Below are 21,765 nucleotides of genomic sequence, written 5' to 3' on the forward strand. Positions count from 1 at the left end.
ATGTATTCTGTAGAGTACATGTCCCATAATTGCTTTATCCAGTCTACTGTTGATGGGCTTTTAGGTTAATTCCATGTCTTAGCTACTGTGAATTGAAATGCAATAAACATTGAGGTGCAGACAGCTCTTTTATTTGGCAATTTAGTTTCCATTGGGTAAATTCCAAGAAGTGGGATGGCTGGGTTGAATGGTAGGGTTATATTCAGGTTTCTGAGGAATCTCCAGACTGACTTCCATAGTGGGTTAACCAGTTTGCATTCCCACCAACAGTGGGTTAGTGTCCCTTTTTTCCCACATCCTTGCCAGCATCTGTTGTTGGTAGATTTCTGTATGTGAGCCATGCTAACCAGGGTGAGGTGAAACTTCATTGTGGTTTTGATTTGCATTTCCCTGATTGCTAGTGATCTTGAACATTTTTTCATGTGCCTGTTGGCCATTTGGATTTCCTCTTTTGAAAAATGTCTATTGTGGCCCTTGGCCCATCTCTTAAGTGGGTTGTTTGTTTTGTTGTTGTGGAGTTTCTTGATTTCTTTGTAGATTCTGGTTACTAATCTTTTATCAGTTACATAGTTTGCAAATATTTTTTCCCATTCTGTTGGTTGCCTCTTCACCTTCCTGACTGTTTCTTTTGCAGTACAGAAGCTTTTCAATTGGTTGTAATCCCAATTGTTAATTTTGGCTTTGACTGCCTGTGCCTCCAGGGTCTTTTCCAAGAAGTCTTTGCCTGTGTCTATATCATATAGGGTTTCTCTGATGTTCTCTAATAATTTGAATGTGTCAGGTCATAGATTTAGATCTTCAATCCATGTTTAGTGGATTTTTGTGTAAGGTGTAATGTAGGAGTCTTGCTTCATGCTTCTGCATGTGGAAATCCAATTTTCCCAGCACCATTTGTTGAATAGACTTTCCTTGCTCCAGGAATTGGTTTTAGATCCTTGATCAAATATAAGATGGATATAGATGTTTGGATTGATTTCTGGTGTTTCTATTCTGTTCCATTGGTCTATCCATCTGTTTCTGGATCAGTACCACGCTGTTTTGATAACAACTGCCCTGTAGTATGTCCTGAAATCTGGTATTGTGATACCTCCGGCCTTGTTTTTGTTGTACAAGATTGCTTTAGCTATTCGAGGTCTCCTGTGCCTCCATATGATTTTCAGCATCATTTTTCCAGATCTGAGAATATCTTTGGAATTTGATGGTATCACATTGAATCTATAAATTGCTTTTGGTTGAATGTACATTTTGATGATGTTGATATTTCCAATCCATGAGCATGGAAGATTTTTCCATTTTTTGGTATCCTCTTCTATTTCTTTAAGAATTTGTAATTCTCATTGTAGATATCTTTAGCATCCTTGTTAAGTTTATCCCAAGGTATTTGTTTTTGTGGCTATTGTGAATGGGATTGATCATAGAAGTTCTTTCTCAGCCATAGCATTGTCTGTGTATACAAAGGCTGTTGATTTTTGTGCATTGATTTTATGACCTACTACTTTGCCAAACTCTTCTATGAGTTTCAATAGTCTCTTAATAGAGTCATTTGATCCGCTAAAAAAATAATCATATCATTTGCAAAGTGGAATAGTTTGACTTCTTCCTTCCCAATTTGTATCCCTTTAATTTGTTTTTCTTGCCTAATGGCTCTGGTTAAACTTCCAGTACCATATTGAATAGCAGTGGTGAGAATGGGCATCTCTGTCTGGTACTAGATCTTAGTGGAAATGCTTCCAACTTTTCCCCATTCTATAGGATGCTGATGGTGGTTTTTTCATAAATTGCTTTGATTGTATTGAGGAATGTTTCTTCTATACCCAATTTGCTTAGAATTTTCACCATGAAAGGGTGTTGTATTTTATCAAATGCTTTCTCTGCACCTATTGAGATAATCATGTGATTTTTCTTCTGAAGTTTGTTAATGTGATGTATCACATTGATTGATTTGCAAACGTGAACTATCTCTGCATACCTGGGATAAATCCCACTTGATCTGGTGGATGATCTTTCTGATGTGTTGTTGCATTCTATTGGCCAAAATTTTATTGAGGATTTTTGTGTCTATGTTCATCAGGGAAATTGGTCTGTAATTCTCTTTCAATGCTGCATCTTTTTCAGGCTTGGGGATTTAGGTGATGCTGGCTTCCTAGAAAGAATTTGGGAGGATTCCCTCTTTTTCGATTGTTCTGAATAGTTTGAGAAGAATTGGTGTCAGTTCTTCTTTAAATGTCTGGTAGAATTCAACAGTGAATCCATCTGGTCCTGGGCTTTTCTTTTTTGGGAGGGCCTTTATTACTGATTCAATTTCTGTCTCAGTTATGGGTCTATTTAGGTTTTCTATGTCCTCATGGTTCAATTTACGTAGGTTGCATGTGTCCAGGAATCTATCCATTTCTGATAGATTTCCCCATTTGCTGGCATACTACTCTTTGTTGTAATTTCTGATGACTCTTTTTATTTCTGTGGTGTCTCTTGTTACATTCCCTTTTTCATCTCTGGTTTTATTGATTTGGGTCTTTTCTTTTTTTAGTTAGTTGGACTAATGGTGTGTCAATTTTATTTATTTTTTTCAAAAAAAACAGCTCTTCGTTTGGCTGATCATTTGTCTTTTTTTTTTTTGGATTTAATTCTGTGTTTTCTTCTCTAATTTTATTTATTTCAGTCCTTATATTTTCTAATAACCCAATAAACATATATATATTTCATTTACTTTGTAAATATATATACTCTTTCTTTTTAAAAAATCATGCTTTCTCAATTCTAAAAAACAAGACCTAAGAAAATGATAAAAGTCAGGGTATACATCTGTGGGAAGTGGTGATAAAAGAAGCCGTCTGACATTTACTCTTCTATTTACTGAGTTGCCTTCATAATCTTTTGAAGTAAGAATAAAGCTGATAGCTCAGAGCTATGTACCTAGTATACTATTATGTTACAACATAGTATCAGGGCTGTAATGTTATCATTATGTTTAAATGATACTTTTAGGAGTTTGTACTGGCAGGAATGTACACTTTCGAAACTAAAATAAATTCATGTTGTATCACCAAAATCAAGAAAATATGAAGTATAAAAATGCTAAATGATAACTGAATGGTTACGGGGATGGAAAAGATTATTTTTCAGAAAGTCATAAACTAAGTATACTACCTTTATTTAAATGTAGCATTGACTCATACTGAACCTTCGTTTTTGAAAAAATGTTATGTTTTATGTCAGTGTGGCTGTTACTGAAAATAACACAGGGATATTTTGTGGCCCAGATCTGAATAGAACTTAAAGGGACCAAACCAAGTGATATCAACAAATTTGTTATCTCAACTTCTGTTGAGTCATTATGGGGTATTTTAGGAATTCACCCAGGATCATAAGAGACCACATTGATTAACAGCTCAAATATTTTTAAATTTTTAAATCCATGATTTGTAGTGACTAACAAAGACTATCCAAAAAATATAAAGTATATGAGGGAAATCAACATTTGGAGATTTCATTATTTGTTACAGCCAGTCCTTGTCTATATTCCTGAAGAACTCTGGTGTTTCTGCTTACTACTTTCATTCTTTATTTAATAGAGTGTTAATCTTGTGATTATAAAATAAATTGAAAGTATGTCATCATAAAAATTAGAAAAATAAAGGAAAGAGAAGGGGGAGGGTGGGAGTGAAGGAAGAAGGGTCAATAGGGTGGGAAGTAGCATTATGCTCTTAAAATTGCATAGATGAAATACATGAAATGTGTTACCATTATATAAATTAAAATTTTTAAAAATTATAATTCTTTTAAAACTGGGTTAAATTATTTGAATTAGCAAAACTCTTTTGAGTAGTGTTTGTGACACACTTTTGATCATGACCCAGAATAACAAATAATCTTACAATGGGATCCAGACACACACGTGCACACACGGACATACACACAATGAACAAAGAATGCTTACCTTTACTACTGAGTGTGAACTATGTAGGTATTTCTGGGAAGGTCAACATTGTCATCATGTATGTGTTGGTGAGCTATGATTTAAAATGCTGCACTCGTTCTGAAAGGTGGTTATATAACATGGAACTTGCTCCAGGGGAGCCTAGAAGCCATGAATTTATATGAACAAATGGTAAGTTACGTAACATTTTTTAATTTTAAAAAATCACGTGAAATTATTCTTTCTGCATAAGATTTCTAAAAATAAAATAAAGTTCACAAATTACGTAGAAATAGAATCTTTGATCAACTGTTTTCAACCAGGCATCACGAAAATTTCAAGCTGGTTAGATTACTGCAACTTTTTAGGTGATCTCAGTTTACAAACGGTTTCTTATTATTGACCCAATCCAGCTATTCTCTGCATTTGGAGTAAATGTTTCTAGTTTTGAATATAAGAATTTTTAACACTGAAATACAACTTGCTGTTACTAAGGTTAATTATTTAATTATGCTACCTGTTAATTTTTTGGCTCCATCTAACTTAATCCTTATTGTTTCTCAAGAGCAACTGGTGTAACATACAACCTTAACACCAGAAAATATTAGCAGTGTTAATTTAGTTCTTTTCTACAGCAACCTCAATCTCAGTTTCCTCATTTTAAAAATTGACTACTAAGAAGTACACAGAATGACAAATACAAAGAATGTAGCATATTGACTAGCAAATAGTAAACACTCATTAAATCTACTAATTAGTGTTGTTAAAACATTATGTCCTATCAATAGGAAACCTATAAATGCTTAAACTGAGCAATAGATGTACAACTTATGGTAACACTAAAATAAATATTATACTGAAATGTTTGTAGAAGTGAAGACTTGGAACATATTTGTTTAATGTTGTGTTTTTTAAATGTCAGCTAAACATCAGTGTACAAGTTTGATTATCAATATCTCACTAGATCACCTTCAAGAAATACATAATCCCATATAAATGTAAAGTGTTTTCTGTTCCCCAGGTTTCTTCTGAATTTTTCTCTCAAAAATATGAGTTGCTGCAGTGGTAACTGTAGTGGCTATGCTGCTGCTAGCAGAGATTGGTAACAATTTACAATTACGTAGAATACTTGGAAAACAATATTACAGAGAATTTCAAAAAAAAATTTTGAAACTAAGTGAAAGAACAGTTTTAAAGCATATACATAACAATAATGTATTTGTATTATCTAGTATTAAAAGAGAACAAAAGATTCTGGGATTTTTTTTCCAGTAATGCTGATGTAATGAGCCAACTTGGAAGGATAAAAGGTAAAAATAAAACAAACACACCTTGAAACAATGTATTCAAAAACTAGAATGTAAACAAGGAATTCATCATGTAAACAGCTTTACGTTTTATCATTGAAGTCTCATCAGGGGTTATGCTACCCACATGTTAGATGACCAATAATAAGCAGGTCTTCCTTTCCAAATTTTTAACAATACATTTATTATGACATTTGACATAGTCATAAGAATTGAGATGAAATGAGAGGCTTTTTAACTTAACTCAGTATGGTGGTTAAAGAAATACTGGTTTGTCAAAGATGCAATGTACTGAGTGATCCATACATTGTCTATTCATTCTATAATAAAGGTCAACACCACTGTGTAAGGGCAAAGCTGGAAAAAGAAGCAGCTCCCAAATGTTCCATATTGTGGCTAACTGGCCTCAGGTTCATCTTGCACAGGGTATTGAATTAAGTTCTGAAGAATGTATGCCCTCTATTTTTACACTTTAAGACCATGATTGTAGTGTTCAACATTATCCTTAAATGACTTTCCTTACTCTAATATGGCTTGAATTACATATGTGTCTTATAGAAAATGATCTCAATTGTTTGACTTAAGTTGAGAACCTAAGATTCCTACCTTGGCTGGTCTGCCCACCACACTCCCTGATGTGCCTTTACCCCACTCCTGTTTGTGAAGGGCACAGCACTAGGGGAAAGATTCAAACACATCAGTTTGCATTTATTTGGCACCTGACACAATGTCCTCCTACTGTCTCCCTCCACATGGTCATATGGCAACATTACTGATATATGTAGCGTCCTTTATGGTCCAGTCTTCCTCACACTCAGTGACAAATTTTATCAGAGGAGGACAAATGGGAGGATGGAATGGGAAAGGTAACTCCTTAAATTAAAACACTCAAATGGAAACACACTTATCTACCTTGTGGTAGTATGTGTCTGTCTTTCTAACTGAACATATTCACATTGAATGTCACTCTATGGGTTTTCTGTTTCTAGTCCTGTGGGCTGTTTTACTTATTTTTCACTATTGTACTTTAGGATGGGCTGTTTTAATATGTAAAACGGATATTCTGCCCTTTGTGTGTTCAAAAACAAATAACATTTATAAATGCCCTAATAAATAACACTTTAACAAGCTATTGATTGCTCACATGTTTAGCTTTGCTTCAAATCTTCTGATAAAAATCAATTCTTTAAAAATACTAAGCAAATGTATATAAAGTATTGTGGATCAAATAGATTTTTGCTATGGGGCCCTTTGGACTGAGTATGAGGATCAGGTAGGGCTGATTCTATGTTCGCTTAAATGTTTTTTTTTAAATCAAATATAAGAACTTGGAGAAGTCCAGGTATTGATATATTAAAATGCTGAATAATCTCCTTTAACAAATTCCACATTAATCTCATTAATATATATCTACCCTTTACTGTAATCTTTATTTTTAACATGTGTTGATGAGCATTTTTGGATATATACAAAAGTAAAATCTATGATATAACTAAATATTTCACAAACCAAAGAATTTTTATTATCATATTTTATTTCATTTTAGTAAAATGGAATTCAGTTTGTATGAAAGAGAGCAATTATGAGACACTTGAAAGGCTTTGGAAAGCAAATAAGTAACAAGAAATTTTATTTGAAAGCACAGTATTAGTAAATCTCTAATATACAGCATTAATTTCCCTCAAAATGAGTGTGAAATCATGGGAGAGGTTTTACCAATTGGTATATGTTTTTCAAGGGGAAAAATAGGTTTACTTTAACTATATAAAGTCTAAAGACAAAGTATACAGTAGAAATTTTTAAATTGCAAATTGTAAACTTTCAAAAATGGTTTGACATTTTTCTAAAATCTAAGACCAAATATTATTTCAAATTAACATTGATTTTTATTTAATAAAAGGAAAAATATTTCATTCAGAATATAAAAGTATAAGTTGGAAATCATGAAATAATACTGTAATATTAAGTTATTTAATTTAGTAAGCTTTTAATTTTCATTAACATGTATTAATCACTCAGATATCCAAGTTAAAAAATATAGAAACTCAAGCATTTACACTCTATATTTGTGAATCACAGAATGACAGCATGATCTAGGGATACTATTTTAGTAAAGTGAGAAATGGAAAATCCTGTAAGTACTGTAGCATAATTTTGAGGAGAAAGATGAAAAGTTGCATAGAAAGGAATTCAGTAAAAAGCAGATCCATCTTTACCAAGAAAACATCTAATGGTATTAGATAATGTCTATATGTGATGAAGCAGTTTGAGAAAGTTTTTTTTGTAATGTTTTCTATGTTTTGTTTTGTTTTCAACTAAAGGAAGTCATAAGGAATTGAACATATGATTGTTGTATGAAAAGTAACACAGAAAAACTCAGTTTTAACTCTGATTTCACAAGTTGGTCAAATTAAGGAATATGAGAAAAACACATCAAGTTCTCTTCTCATCTAAACTTCCCGGTATCTCTTTCATTAGAGGGACCCTGAAAATGCCTTCTTCCTGTTGTTATTTCTCCCATAGCCTCTCTCTAGGTTTGTCATTGATAATAGAGAAGATGTATCAATAATGAGAGAACCTTGTAATTACCATAAACTTAAGACAAAAAGAATCCATTCCTCTTAGCTCTCCAGCCATACCTAAGGACACATTTACTGCTGTAAGCCACACACAAATACTTGATTTCCTAATCTATATGTGTAGAATTTTTACCAGCCAAGGAGAATCAGTTTTATAGTAATTAACATTTTACATTATAGCTTACTTGCTTAACTGCCATTTTTTGAGGTGACTTAGTTGAAAAATACTCTCAATATATGTTCCAATATGCATACAAATGTTTGCACAAATTCAGATAGTGTTCTGTATTTTGGAAGAAATGAAAAGTTTACCATATTCCAAGTACTAAAACCTAATTGTAAATATGACTATTAATATTTTAGCATATTGCGGTCAGCATTGTGTAATATCGGGTAAAGCCACAACCTGCAAATCCAGTATCCCATATGGGCCCTGGTTTGCATCCGGGCTGCTCCACTTCAGATCCCTGCTAACGTCCTGGAAATGTAACGAAAGACAACGCACATGTTTGGGCCCCTGTGACCCATCTTGGGGGCCAGGATGAGGCACCTGGTTTCTGGCTTCAGGCTTGCTCAGCTGTAGCCCTTATGGCCATCTGGGCAGTGAAGCAGCAGATGGAAGATTCTCTCTGTGTGGGTGTAATTCTGACTTTCAAGTACATAAATAAATCCTTAAAAAGTATATTTTAGCATATTAATGCACTGAAATAACCTTTATGTTTCATAGATATTAGCATATACCTACACATATTTATGGTTCTATATTTGTCTCAGTTATTACATTTCTCCTCTTTTTCAGATAATGCTTAGTATATTCTGCAGCAATTTTTGGTGTTGGATACATTTGGAATCTCTTCAGCTTTTGCCCTTGTGGCACATCTCCTTCCAGCTTTAACTCATTTGTTATCCTTTCAAATATTTTACATGATCTGCAATGGTTACATGAACTTCTGGGAAGTGGTATTTGCACCATTTCTTACTTTATTCACTATGACACTTTAAGAAAAGAAATTGGAACAAGCTTCCAAAGCATCATTTTAAAAAATGAATCTTATTGTGAAGCTCCGGAGAAGTTTTCGAACACTGATTGTTCTATTAGTTACCTTTTGCTTGGTGAGCATTGTCATTTCTGCCTATTTCCTCTACTCTGGCTACAAGCAGGAAATGACACTTATTGAAACCACCGCAGAAGCAGAATGTGCTGGCATCAAAATTCTACCATATCGGTCAATGGATTTGAAAACAGGTAAACCTATTGATACGTCCAAAACCGACCCTACTGTCCTCCTCTTTGTGGAAAGCCAATACTCTCAACTCGGTCAAGACATTATAGCTATCTTGGAATCCAGTCGATTTCAGTACCACATGGTCATTGCTCCTGGCAAGGGAGATATGCCTCCCCTTACAGATAGTGGCAAAGGGAAATATACTTTAGTCATTTATGAAAACATTTTGAAGTATGTCAGCATGGATTCCTGGAATCGAGAGCTTTTAGAAAAATACTGTGTGGAATACAGTGTTAGTATAATCGGTTTTCATAAAGCCAATGAGAACAGCTTACCAAGTACACAATTAAAAGGCTTTCCATTAAACCTTTTCAATAATATCGCTCTAAAAGACTGTTTTGTCAACCCTCAGTCTCCTTTGCTGCATATCACCAAAGCGCCCAAGGTTGAGAAAGGCCCTCTTCCTGGGGAAGACTGGACTGTTTTCCAATATAATCATTCAACCTACCAGCCTGTGCTTTTAACAGAATTACAGACAGAAAAATCCCTTTCATCCTCGTCCAGTAAAACACTCTATGCTACAGTCATTCAGGATCTGGGACTTCATGATGGAATCCAGCGAGTTCTTTTTGGCAACAACTTGAACTTCTGGCTGCACAAGCTCATCTTCATAGATGCCATCTCCTTTTTGTCAGGGAAGAGACTGGCATTGTCCTTGGACAGGTACATGCTCGTGGATATTGATGATATATTTGTTGGGAAGGAAGGAACAAGGATGAATGTCAAAGATGTAAAGGTAAGAACATTTATAATTATAAATAACATTGCAGTTTGTAGATCACTAGCTTTTTGAGATTGATAAAAATATCATTTTGAACATTTGAGATTTCTAATCACTAAAATTTTAAGGTGTTGTAGTTAAAAAAAATCAAATAGGCATTTTAAAAAAATCTTGGATGAAACCTTAAACATTCCTCAGACGTATATGCACATGAGAAACCTCAGAAGGGAACAAATCTGAAACAAATTAAGGAATAATTTAACTTAATCCATTTGGTTCTTCTTAAACCTCACCCTTCCCAGTTAGAAGTCAAAAGCAGCCTCTCTTACTTTAACAAGTTTTACAATTTGTAACAGTGATACTAGTACTTATAGAACTCTGTTTCTGAACTGATGGCCCTGTCAAACTTGGGATTGACAATATGGTTTAAGTGCAACATGGAGAAGCAGCCCAAACCCTGCTATAAAACCAAGAAGACAAACCATTGGCTTTTCTGAAATGTTCATACACTTGCAAATAGCTATTAGTAAAACAGGTTTATAAAGGTATGGCATTGGAGTTTACCTTGAAAGATTTTCATAATTATCTCCATTAATTTTTCCTGTTATTTTTGGAAAACACAGGAGTATTACAGGCAGCACTCACAGATTAACTGACTGCATAATAGATTCTTTCTGTGATAGTTTCAGATAATGAAAAGGTCTAGTATGGTATACCAGATTAGAGATTAGGTTGGTATTAATGAGGATAATTCTTTTTAATCTGAGATGAATATGCTCAAATAATTTTTCATGGTGCCTATCTTGTCCTTTATATATTTATGTTCAATCTTTGCATAAATAATTTTAAAAATGAAAGTTAACTAAGAGAACTCATTTAGAATTATAAAAACCAACAAGGATAATTACCATTATGTCATCTCTTTGTTTCCCTTGACCTTCTGTTATTATTTGTCCTCCAAAGACAAAATCTTGACAATTAACAACTTTCCCCTCATAAGATTTTATGCTCAATATAACACAATTTGATTAAAAATTATGATATTTCAATTTTTAAAAATTTTGAAAGAGCATGTGGACCAGTGAACTCTATTAATGAACCACTAAATGAAATGACTGTTAGCGAACTATTTATTTCAGGACTGGTATGATAGGATTAAGTGACCATATTTGAATTCTGTATAGATTTTTCTGACTTCTTTTCATTTTTTGTATTTGTTATTTCTATTAATATAAATGTTTATTTTAATTTTAAAATCATAAACTCAAAAAAGGGATCATGTGCTTCAAAATGTTCACAAAGTGGTTGGTTATGTATCCTGAAAACTTAAAAACATGGGGTTTCTTTATTTCAGGCCAAGGAACAATACTAACTAAATTTTTTTATGATTCTAAATTAAGTTAATGAAGTAAAATTCAGCTATTTCAATTACCCTCAAGAGGAAAAATAGTAACTCACCAGTTTTCACACAATATTCAAAGGTCAATGATGATTTCTTCATAGAAGAATGAAATAAAACAAAGCCCTGAGCAATGTCACGCATGAAGGGAGAATTAGAAAGGTTGTGTGGGTGTATACATATATTAATGTCTGTGCGTGAATGTATGTGTATTTTAATTAGACACTGTATGTTAGTGAGTATGTAAAATGTATCATTATATACACAGTTAATTTAGTTGTCATTTTGGAGAAAATACTCTTTAGTGTCCCTTTAATTATTGGTTCTGGTTTTCTCTCATTTAAAAAAAAAATTCATTTTTAATTTATTTTTAGTTTAGAGAAATTGTAAATCTGTATTTTGCATACAACATGAAGATTTGAAATATCTGTACATTCTAGGATGCTAAGATCAACTAACACATATATATGTTAACTAACATATACATATACATATATACGCCTTGCATATTTATCTTTTTTGGTGAAAATACAAAATCTATTGTCAATGATTTTTAAGAATATGGTGCATTGCTAATAACTGTAGTCACCATGTTCTATAATAGATCTCTTGAACTATTTCCACCTATCTAACTGAAATTTTGAACCTATTATCAATCATTTCCTCAATACCTCACTGTCTACCCTGGTAGCAATTTACTCTCGGTTTCAAGGAATTCAATTTTTTTAGTTGCCACACATATGTGAGACTATTCAATATTTGTCTTTTTGTACCCGGTTTATTTCATTTAATGTAATATTTGTCAGGTTAATTCATGCTGTTTCAAATAGCAGAAGGTTTTTAAGAATGAATAATTTCCCATTTTGTGTATATACCACATTCTTTTCATCCTTTCACCTATTGGTAGACATAAAGTTTGAATACACGTTTTATAACTGAATTTAGCTACAATGACCAAGAAAGAACATTTGTATTTCTAACATATTTTTGATGAGAGTTGTTTTAACTGGGTTTGTTGTTGTTGTTGTTGTTGTTGTTGTATGTCTTGAACTCCTCCTGTATTTTGGATAATAATCCATTATCAGATACATAGTTTGCAAATATTTTCTACCATTCTGTCAATTGCCTCTTTGCTTCATTGAGTGTTTCCTTCACTGTGAAGAAGCTTCTTAGTTTGATGTAATCTTGGTCTATTTTTACGTTTATTGCCTTGCTTTTGGGGTCTTTTCCAAGAAGTTTTTGCCTATGCCAATGTCTTTAAGTGTTTCCTTTAGTAATTTGACAGTTTCAAGTCTTAGATTTGGATCATTTATCTATTGTGAGTTGACTTTTGTATAGGGCGCATAATAGGGTCTTGTTTCATACTTCTGCTTTCAGAGCTCTAATTTTCCCAACACCATTTATTGCACAGATTGTCCTTTCTTGAGGGAGTCATTTCAGCTTGTTTCTTAAAGATTAGTTTTTTGTACATCTATGGATTAATTTCTGGGATTTGTATTCTGTTCTATTGGTATACTTGCCTATTTTTGTGCCAGTATCAGGCTGTTTTCTTTAAAACTGCCTGTAGTATGTCTTAAAATCTGCTACTGTGGTGCCTCCAGCTTTGCTTTTGGTGTGTAAGATTGCTTTAGCTATTTGGAGTCTCTTGTATTTCCATATGAATTTTAGGGCCATTTTTTCCTAGATCTAAGAGGAATATCTTGGGTATTTAGATTGGATTCTCTTTGAATCTATAAATTGCTTTATGTAGTGTGTACATTTTGATGGTATTAATTTTTTCCAATTCATGAACATGGAACACTTTTCCATTTATTGTGTGTCTTCTCCTATTACTTTCCTTAATGCTTTGTAACTTTTATTTTAAAGATCTTTCATATCCTTGGTTAAATTTATCACAAGGTATTTGAAATTGTTTTTGTAGCTATCATGAATGGGACTAATCTGACAAGCTCTTGCTCTGTCATGGCATTTTTTGCGTATACAAAAGGATAAATGGCAAACAGATACATGGAAAAAGGCTCAGGATCTCTAGCCATCAAGGAAATGCAAATAAAAACCACAATGAGATTTCACCTCATCCCAGTAAGATTGATTATGATCTAAAAATCAAAAACTATCAAATGCTGGTGAAGGTGTAGAAGAAAAGGTTCCCTAATACACTGTAGGTGGAAATGTAAACTAGTACAACTATTACAGAAAACACTGGATATCTCTCAAATTTGAAAACAGGTCTACTGTACAACACAGGCAACCCACTCCTGGGAATTTACCCAAAGGCAATAAAATCAGCATATGAAAGAGTTATGTGAACCCCCATGTTTATAGTTCAATTCACAATAGCTAACATATGGAATCAACCTAGCTATTGGATAAAGAAAATGTTGTATATATACATGATGGAATACTACTCAGCCACAAAAAAGAAGGAAATCCTGTTTTTGCAGCAAAATGGATGCAACTGGGGACAGATATCATTTTTTTTTCTGATTTGTGGTAGATAATACATAAAGTAGAAAAATACAATGCACATTAATGAAATTTCCAGACTGAGATTTGATTATTGTTTATAGCCCATGCCTATACTCCTGTAGAAAAATGGTCTTTCTCCTTGTTGAATTATTTATTTAATGGATGGTCAAGCCTGTGATTACACAGTAAATTGAAAGTATATTATCACAAAAATTAAAGAAAAAACAGGAAGAGGGAGAGAGGGCAATTGAAAAGTGTCATCCTTTGCTTAAAATTACATACATGAAAAACATGAAATCTCTTCTCTACATATAAATTAATAATTTTTTACACTTTTATGTAGTAAATATAAATTTCCAAAGTACAGCTTATGGATTACAATGGCTTCCCCCCCCCATAACTTCCCTCCCACCCGCACCCCTCCCATCTCCCGCTCCCTCTCCCATTCCATTCACATCAAGATTCATTTTCAATTATCTTTATACAGAAGATCAATTTAGTATATAATAAGTAAGGATTTCATCAGTTTGCACCCACACAGAACATAAAGTGCAAAATACTGTTTCAGTACTAGTTATAGCATTAATTCACATTGGACAAGACATTAAGGACAGAGATCCTACATGAGAGTAAGTGCATAGTGACTCCTGTTGTTGACTTAACAATTTTTTTTTTTTTTTTTTTTTGGACAGGCAGAGTGGACAGTGAGAGAGAGAGACAGAGAGAAAGGTCTTCCTTTGCCGTTGGTTCACCCTCCAATGGCCGCCGCGGTCGGTGCGCTGCGGCCGGCGCACCGCGCTGATCCGATGGCAGGAGCCAGGAGCCAGGTGCTTTTCCTGGTCTCCCATGGGGTGCAGGGCCCAAGCACCTGGGCCATCCTCCACTGCACTCCCTGGCCACAGCAGAGAGCTGGCCTGGAAGAGGGGCAACTGGGACAGAATCCGGCGCCCCGACCAGGACTAGAACCCTGTGTGCTGGCGCCGCTGGGTGGAGGATTAGCCTAGTGAGCCGCGGCGCCGGCCACTTTCAGTAGTTTTATGGATTCAATTCTGACACTTAAGTCTTTAATCCATTTTGAGTTAATTTTTATATATGGTTTGAAATTAGTATATAATTTTATTCTTGTTCCATACATGTGGATACCAGTTTTCCTAATATCGTTTATTGAATATACTGCCCCTTCTTCCCATTGTATGTTCTTGGCACCTTTGTCAAAAAATAAAGTGACTCAAAATGTGTGTATTTACTTCTGGGATCTTAACTCTGTTCCAAGGGTTTACATGCCTCTTTCCATGGAAGTATCATGCTGTCTTGATTACTTTTTTTATTTTTTTTTATTTTTTATTTTATTTTTTATTTTTTTTATTTTTTTTTTTGACAGGCAGAGTGGACAGTGAGAGAGAGAGACAGAGAGAAAGGTCTTCCTTTGCCGTTGGTTCACCCTCCAATGGCCACCATGGCTGGCGCGCTGCGGCTGGCGCACCGCGCTGATCCGATGGCAGGAGCCAGGAGCCAGGTGCTTTTCCTGGTCCCCCATGGGGTGCAGGGCCCAAGCACCTGGGCCATCCTCCACTGCACTCCCTGGCCACAGCAGAGAGCTGGCCTGGAAGAGGGGCAACCAGGACAGAATCCGGCACCCCAACTGGGACTAGAACCCTGTGTGCTGGCGCCGCTAGGCGGAGGATTAGCCTAGTGAGCCGCGGCGCCGGCTGCTGTCTTGATTACTAAGGCTTTGTAATACACTTTGAAATCAAATGCCTCTTGTGTTACTCTTTTAATAAATATTGTTTCCTGTTATTGGGCTCTGTCCTGTTTCCCTACAGATTATAGTATTGCTTACTGTGCTTCTGGAAAAAAAAAAAAAAAAACGGCCTTGAATCTTTAATTGGATTGGATTGCATTGAATCTGAAGATAGCTTTGTCTAGAATGGACATTTTAGCAATATCAGTTCTTCCAATTTGTGAGTTATATTGTGGCAAAGAACTCAACAGTATCGTGCCATATCCTGACACATTATGAAATGCTAGACTTAAAGAAAGATTAATGTGCTTGATGGATAATTGAGTTAATACTTTTGAACTATTAGGATGGAATGATTGTATGTTTAGTGACTTTGCCCATCAACAACTGCTACAGTGTTGTGAGCTCCTTTAAGATAGGCTAGACAAATCAAAATGTTTGGTAGGCTAGTCTATTTAATGAATTATAATGTATTTCAACTTACACTAGATTAATTGGAACATCACTCTACCATAAGCCAAGTAGCATCAGTAATTCACATATTTTTCATCAAAACTATTAACTAAATATACAATAAATTTGATTGGAACTGAAGGCTATTCATTTTTGGGGTTACTTATGAGTCAACAGAAAATATTAGTTTTCAAGGAAAAGCATTTAGCTAGTATTTTGCAGTTGACTTTGATTTTGACTTTATTTTTTGATTTATATGATTTTGTTTTAAGTAATACTAAATTATGTGTAGAAAAGTAGGGAAAGTTACATAGTCTTCATGCTCACATTTCTTTTCTGGCATTATAACATTTCAACACACTATAGTAGTTAAGACCAAATCTACCCACCCTCAAAACTTACCACAATTTTCTAAGAGCAAGGATGCTGGAATCTAAAATATCTGCAAAAAACAACAGTTTCCTATGTTATCCTGATGAAGGGAAGGTATACTTTTCCTCATAGAACAAGAAAAGCAGGATTATTATGACTAAAATTCTTGGTTATGTATATGATTTGACTCCTTCTGGGCCACTTCCAGGCTGAAATACGTGGCTACAGTGTTTAGTCAGAAATATCTGGGAACATTTAACAATAATTCAGAAATGGCCTATATAGCATATATGTTGACACACACATACATGTGTTTGCATATTTTCATTTGAACACAATTTCCTACATGGAGATAGATATCTTGGAATACACTGTTAAAAGTAAGCATTTAAATACCTAATGTTTTGATATAATGATAAGCACCATAGTCTTATTTTTAACTTAATTGAGAGCTTATATTTTATACTACATGGGCCTGACCTGAGAACTCTATTATTTATCTAATTTTTAATAAACCACTTGATACAATATCTAATTTTACCATGACCTGCTTCATCCAAAACACTCGGATAGAAATTAGTATGTCTTGTTTAAGTCAAACAAAATTAAATCTAGTTGCAGTAACTGCCATCTAGTTATCACAGAATACCATTATGTACTTAAAAAGTCAAAATATGAAAAAAAGATTACTCATACATAAGTTTCTAATACTGGTTTATTTTAAAAGATAGAAAAACATTAGCTATCAAAGAAGTAAGAAATAGGACCATGTTCTGACACAGTAATATAACTGTGTGTGATCTTCAAGGCAATCAAAAAGAATTTTCTGTACATTTGAAGTTATTTTATTTGGGAAATGACCTTGGACTATTTAGAGTTATGTCTTATACACTTTAATGTATTACATCTTGTTTCTGAAAGCGACTTCTGTTTTTACAAAGGCCTGAATTATATGCATGAAATGTACATTTCAGGAGTAGTATCTGTTGAGCAACAATGCAATTTTAGGGAAAGTTAAAATAATAAAGATCATCCTCATTATTTAAAAATTCATTTTAAAAAAAGTCTGTTTATGGCATGTGTTTATCTGGTTGTAAAGATGACAGTAAAGATACCAGTGTCCCAAGTAGTAGTACAAGGGTTGACTACCTGTCTACTGACTCCAGCTTCCTGCCAGTTCCACCACTGCCACTGGTAGGCAGTAGTGATGGCTCAAAAATTGGATCTCTTCCATTCATGTAGGAGACCTGCACTGAGTTCTCAGCTCCTAATTTTGGCCAAGCTAGCCCTGGTCATATTAGTCATTTGAGAGTAAATCAGTTTATGGAAGTTTCCAGAAGACGGAATAAATGCTGCTTCTCAATTAGGGTTCTAAAAAATCCATTAAAATGGTAAATATAAGCTTTTATGTGGGCACCAAAATCAGATTTAGTATGAAGTTAACAATTATTTTAGTGTTTTAGTCAATTCTATCACCTATTCTCTCTGTTGATAACAAACCACTAACGTGTCTTTGGGGATATGTGTCTGTGTATTCATTAAACACTTATTGAATATAAACCTAAATATATTATCCAATTAAACCAAACTTCTTGTTCAAAGTGCCCTATATGCCCTAGTTCAAATTTACCTTTCCAACATCTTTTCTTACTATTTTCCGATACACACTAAGTTAGACTTACTCACTGTGTTTTCCTCAGCTATGGCTTTCTCATGTCTACCTTGACCTATTTTCTCAGTTTCTATTCTTTGATTAAAATACTTTCCCTAAATGTCTCCTATTTCAAAATGTATTTCATGTCCTACTTCTTAAAAAATGTGACAAACACTTTAATCACCCCAGCAAATGATGATTTCTCTTGAAACTAAGTCTGTGAATGATCACCGACCTTAATTTTCACCTAGAATCTTTAAGTATAGAAGTCAACTCAAAGTTAGCTGGTGACACAATATTATCAGAAAATCAATTATGTCCCAAAAATGTGAAAAGCAACTTCAGATATATCAGCATTACTTGACAATTGTTACACTGGTTTTTTAGTTGAAAAGCAGAATTACAGAGATAACGAAGGACACAGAGAGAGAGCGATCTTCCATGATCTGGTTCATTTCCCACATGGCTGCAAAGACTGGAGCTGCGCCAGCAGCTTCTTCTGAGTCTCCCATGTGGTTACAGGAGCTCCAGGACCAGGGTCATCTTCTGCTGCTTTCCCAGGTACATTAGCAAAGAGCTGGATCAGAACTGGAGCAGCCAAGACTTGAATTAGTGCTTGTATGTTATGCTGGCACTGTAGGCTATGAATTTAACCCACTGCACTACAGCCCTGGTCCCAGACATAAATTTTCTGGGTTGCACATCATATGTTCAAATATATAAAATGCAAAAGTAAGGGCCTATCTTGAGACACAGCAGGTTAAGCCTCTGCTTGTGGTGACCGCATGCTATATTGAGTGCCAGTCTGAGTCCCCACTACTCTGCTCCAGATCCAACTTCTTGCTAATGATCCTGGGAAGACAGCAAATAATAGCTGAATTATTCGGGTCACTGCTACCCATGTGCAAGACCAGGGTGGACTTTCTGACCTCTAGCCAGACCTGGCTTTTGAAGTTGGTTCTCTCTCTCTGCCCCCCCTTTCTTACTCTTTCCTCCCCCTTCTCTCTGTTGCTCTGCTTTTCAAATAAATAAACAGATCTTTTTTAAAGTTTGAAAAATATGAAGTATAGAAGTAAATTGGGGCAACTTGCTAAGAAAAAATGTGAAGTTGATAGAAAGAATCCAACAAGTGCAGTATCAACAATACAAAGAAATGACTTTTTACTATTTCCCATAGCCATTTGAAATCCTCTCTTCCTTTTCAAAAGGTAAATGATGTTATGAAAATATTTCATGGTGCTTATTTTGTTAGTAATGTAAATATCTAAAGAAAAACCCAACTTGAAATTTTTGGGGAATTATGGCATTAAATCGTGGAAAGGTTATTTGAATAGGAAAAAAGAAAACCACTACAGAAAAAAAACATCATAAAACCTTTGTTATAATTTTGAGTAAGAATTGGAGGAGAAAGAGAAAAACTTGTCATGATTTTTAAGGTTCTAAATAAAACAGAATTATTGAAGCCATAAAAAAGCAATACAGAAGATAAGAGATGTGTTGGCAATTGAGAAGCCTGGTTTTCTACATTTCATAGTTATAACTGAAATAAATTTGTTATAATTGGCAACTTAGCAGAACAATATCTTGGTAAAATCTTCCATATTTAAGAATCAACTGAGTGTTTGGAAAGTCTGATATGTGGTAGATGGAATCCAGATTTGGTGCATTCCACCCAGTGTAGATTTAGCAATGTAGAAGAGTACAGTTAGGAGTTCAGAGGAAATCCCAGTTAGGCAATGGAATAAGCAGTAGCTGAACATTCTTTGGCTTGTTCTAGGGAGGCAATCAGCAATTGTAGCGTAAGAGCCAGACAGAAGCCCATTTCTAGGAATCAGCAATTACCCAAGATATTTGCCAGTAGATTGCAGGTCACAGTCATGGGATTCAGATTTGTAGGCAGGAATTTCCTCTTTGAAAAAAAAAATAAGAAAAAAAAATGCAGGCACAAAGCAGAAAGTGTAACGTCAGCCCTAGCAGAGGGGTAGAATTTGACAACATGGAGTTTGGAATAGGGCAATGACAGAATACCAAGTGACAACCCCTGCACTCAAGACAGGAGACATCTACAAGACTTGCTTCAAACTGTCACCCTGAAATCCTGATTTATGACTCCTTAGATCTCCCTTGTTAGGGAGGGATTGGGATGGCATTTAGAACCTCATAGAGGGGCCAGTGCTGTAGCACAGCAAATTAAAGCCCTGGACTGCAGCTTTGGCATCCCATATGGATGTCATTTCAGGTCTCATATGGGTGATTGTTTGAGTCCCAGCTGTTCCATTTCCAATCCAGCTGCCTTTTGCTGTACCTAGGAAAGCAGCAGAGGATGGCCCAACTCTGGGAACCTGCACCCACTTGGGAAACCCAGAAGAAGCTCCTGGCTCTTGGCTTTGGCCTGGCCCAACCCCTGTCATTGTGGGCATTCAGGGAGTTAACTAGCAGATTGAAGACCTCTCTCTCTGTCTCTACCTCTCTCTGTAGTTCTGCCTTTCAAATAAATAAAAATAAATCTTAAAAAAATAAAAGCAAATGGAGGCAAAATAAATTCTTACAAAAAAAAGAGCCTCATAGAATCTTTAGGTGCTCAGCTTCAGGACTTCACTCTACTATTTGAAGACTTTCAGCTGATCAAGAAGAAAAGCAGGTACTATTAAAAAACCTAAAAGATTGTGAGAACAGCTCATTTCTCATATAAGCACAGTTACTGTGTCAGTCACCCACATTTTACTGAGTAGAATTTGACTTGGTTGAGGAGAAGCTCAGTATCATGTGTTTGGCAAAGTCAGTTGTGACTTTAGGCCACCTCAAACTTACTTGGAAGAAAGCAGTCACTCTAAATGATATAAATGACCATAATTTTATATCTTTTATTTAAAATTTCAATGTGAATGTCCTAGGCTTTCTTTGCTTCTGAACTCTTTCAGTTGGAACCATACACCTTACATTGCCAATGGCAAGACAAAACATTCAATATAAAAAGATTATTTATGAAAGCAAGCAGAGTCTTTCTCCACTTAAAAGTCTGCCAAAATTTTATGAAAGCAAACTCTTAAATAAGAATGAAATAAGCAAAAAAAAATATACCAATTCCCCTTTCAATTTGGGCATTCAAGTGAAAATATTTATATTTTATATATATTAACAATATTCAGTTTCTTGTCTGTGAATTGTTTATAATATTCTTTATCATAGAGTTTGCACAAATATATAAAACATTCAGATACTGATTTAAGTAGGATAGCTAGAGCATACTTAGAATTATCTGCATTACATGACAAAATCAATATATGGTAAAATAAAATTACCAGAAAAAATGATAATAAAGAGGGCAGCAGTGTTTCTTCTTCCAGAAACTAATGAAGGCTGCATGGAGGAGGTGGCATTCAAGTCCCCTGTGATGGTCGGAAGGAATGTTGAGCAAATCAAGGCGAGAATGTGCTCTAGGCTACAGAAAAAGCCCAAGCTAAGATTTGGCTTAAAATATCGGAATATTTTTAATAATGATTAGCTACTTATGTTCATTGATTGGTAAGTTAAATAAAAAATAATAATACTAAATGCTGTAGGTGTTTATTGTTGCCAGAATACAGAGCTCCTATCATGTTGTATGAGATTGGTCTTTTATTCTGTTAACATGAAGACATCATTTGAGTTGTTGCACATTTCTCAGCTAGAAAGTGATTTAATCAAAGCAGATACTGTATAAAATCTGCTTTATTTATTGCTTTTTTGAACCAGGGCAATGATTTCAAGATCAGTAGCAACCTATTACAACAATGCAAACATATTACTGATTGACATTTTTAAATATAGTGTTTATTTAGCACATTAATATTCTAAACACTGTTCTAGTCATTGACAGGCATACAAC

At 34.6% G+C, this 21,765-nt stretch overlaps 1 protein-coding gene across 2 annotated transcripts in view; it reads left to right on the top strand.

Moving 5' to 3' along the window:
• Positions 1-21,765, top strand: part of NDST4 (N-deacetylase and N-sulfotransferase 4) — a 302,613-nt gene that overhangs the window by 28,291 nt on the left and 252,557 nt on the right. For both annotated transcript variants that reach the window (XM_089302587.1, XM_051820067.3), the window contains exon 2: positions 8,602-9,824. In XM_089302587.1, the coding sequence (XP_089158713.1) occupies positions 8,847-9,824 (978 nt within the window). In that variant the 5' untranslated portion in view covers positions 8,602-8,846. The remainder of the gene's footprint in view (positions 1-8,601; positions 9,825-21,765) is intronic.

The sequence above is a fragment of the Oryctolagus cuniculus genome, chromosome 8 (assembly GCF_051225735.1).
Source record: "Oryctolagus cuniculus isolate XC-2025 breed Fujian yellow rabbit chromosome 8, ASM5122573v1, whole genome shotgun sequence".
NCBI classification, from domain to species: domain Eukaryota; kingdom Metazoa; phylum Chordata; class Mammalia; order Lagomorpha; family Leporidae; genus Oryctolagus; species Oryctolagus cuniculus.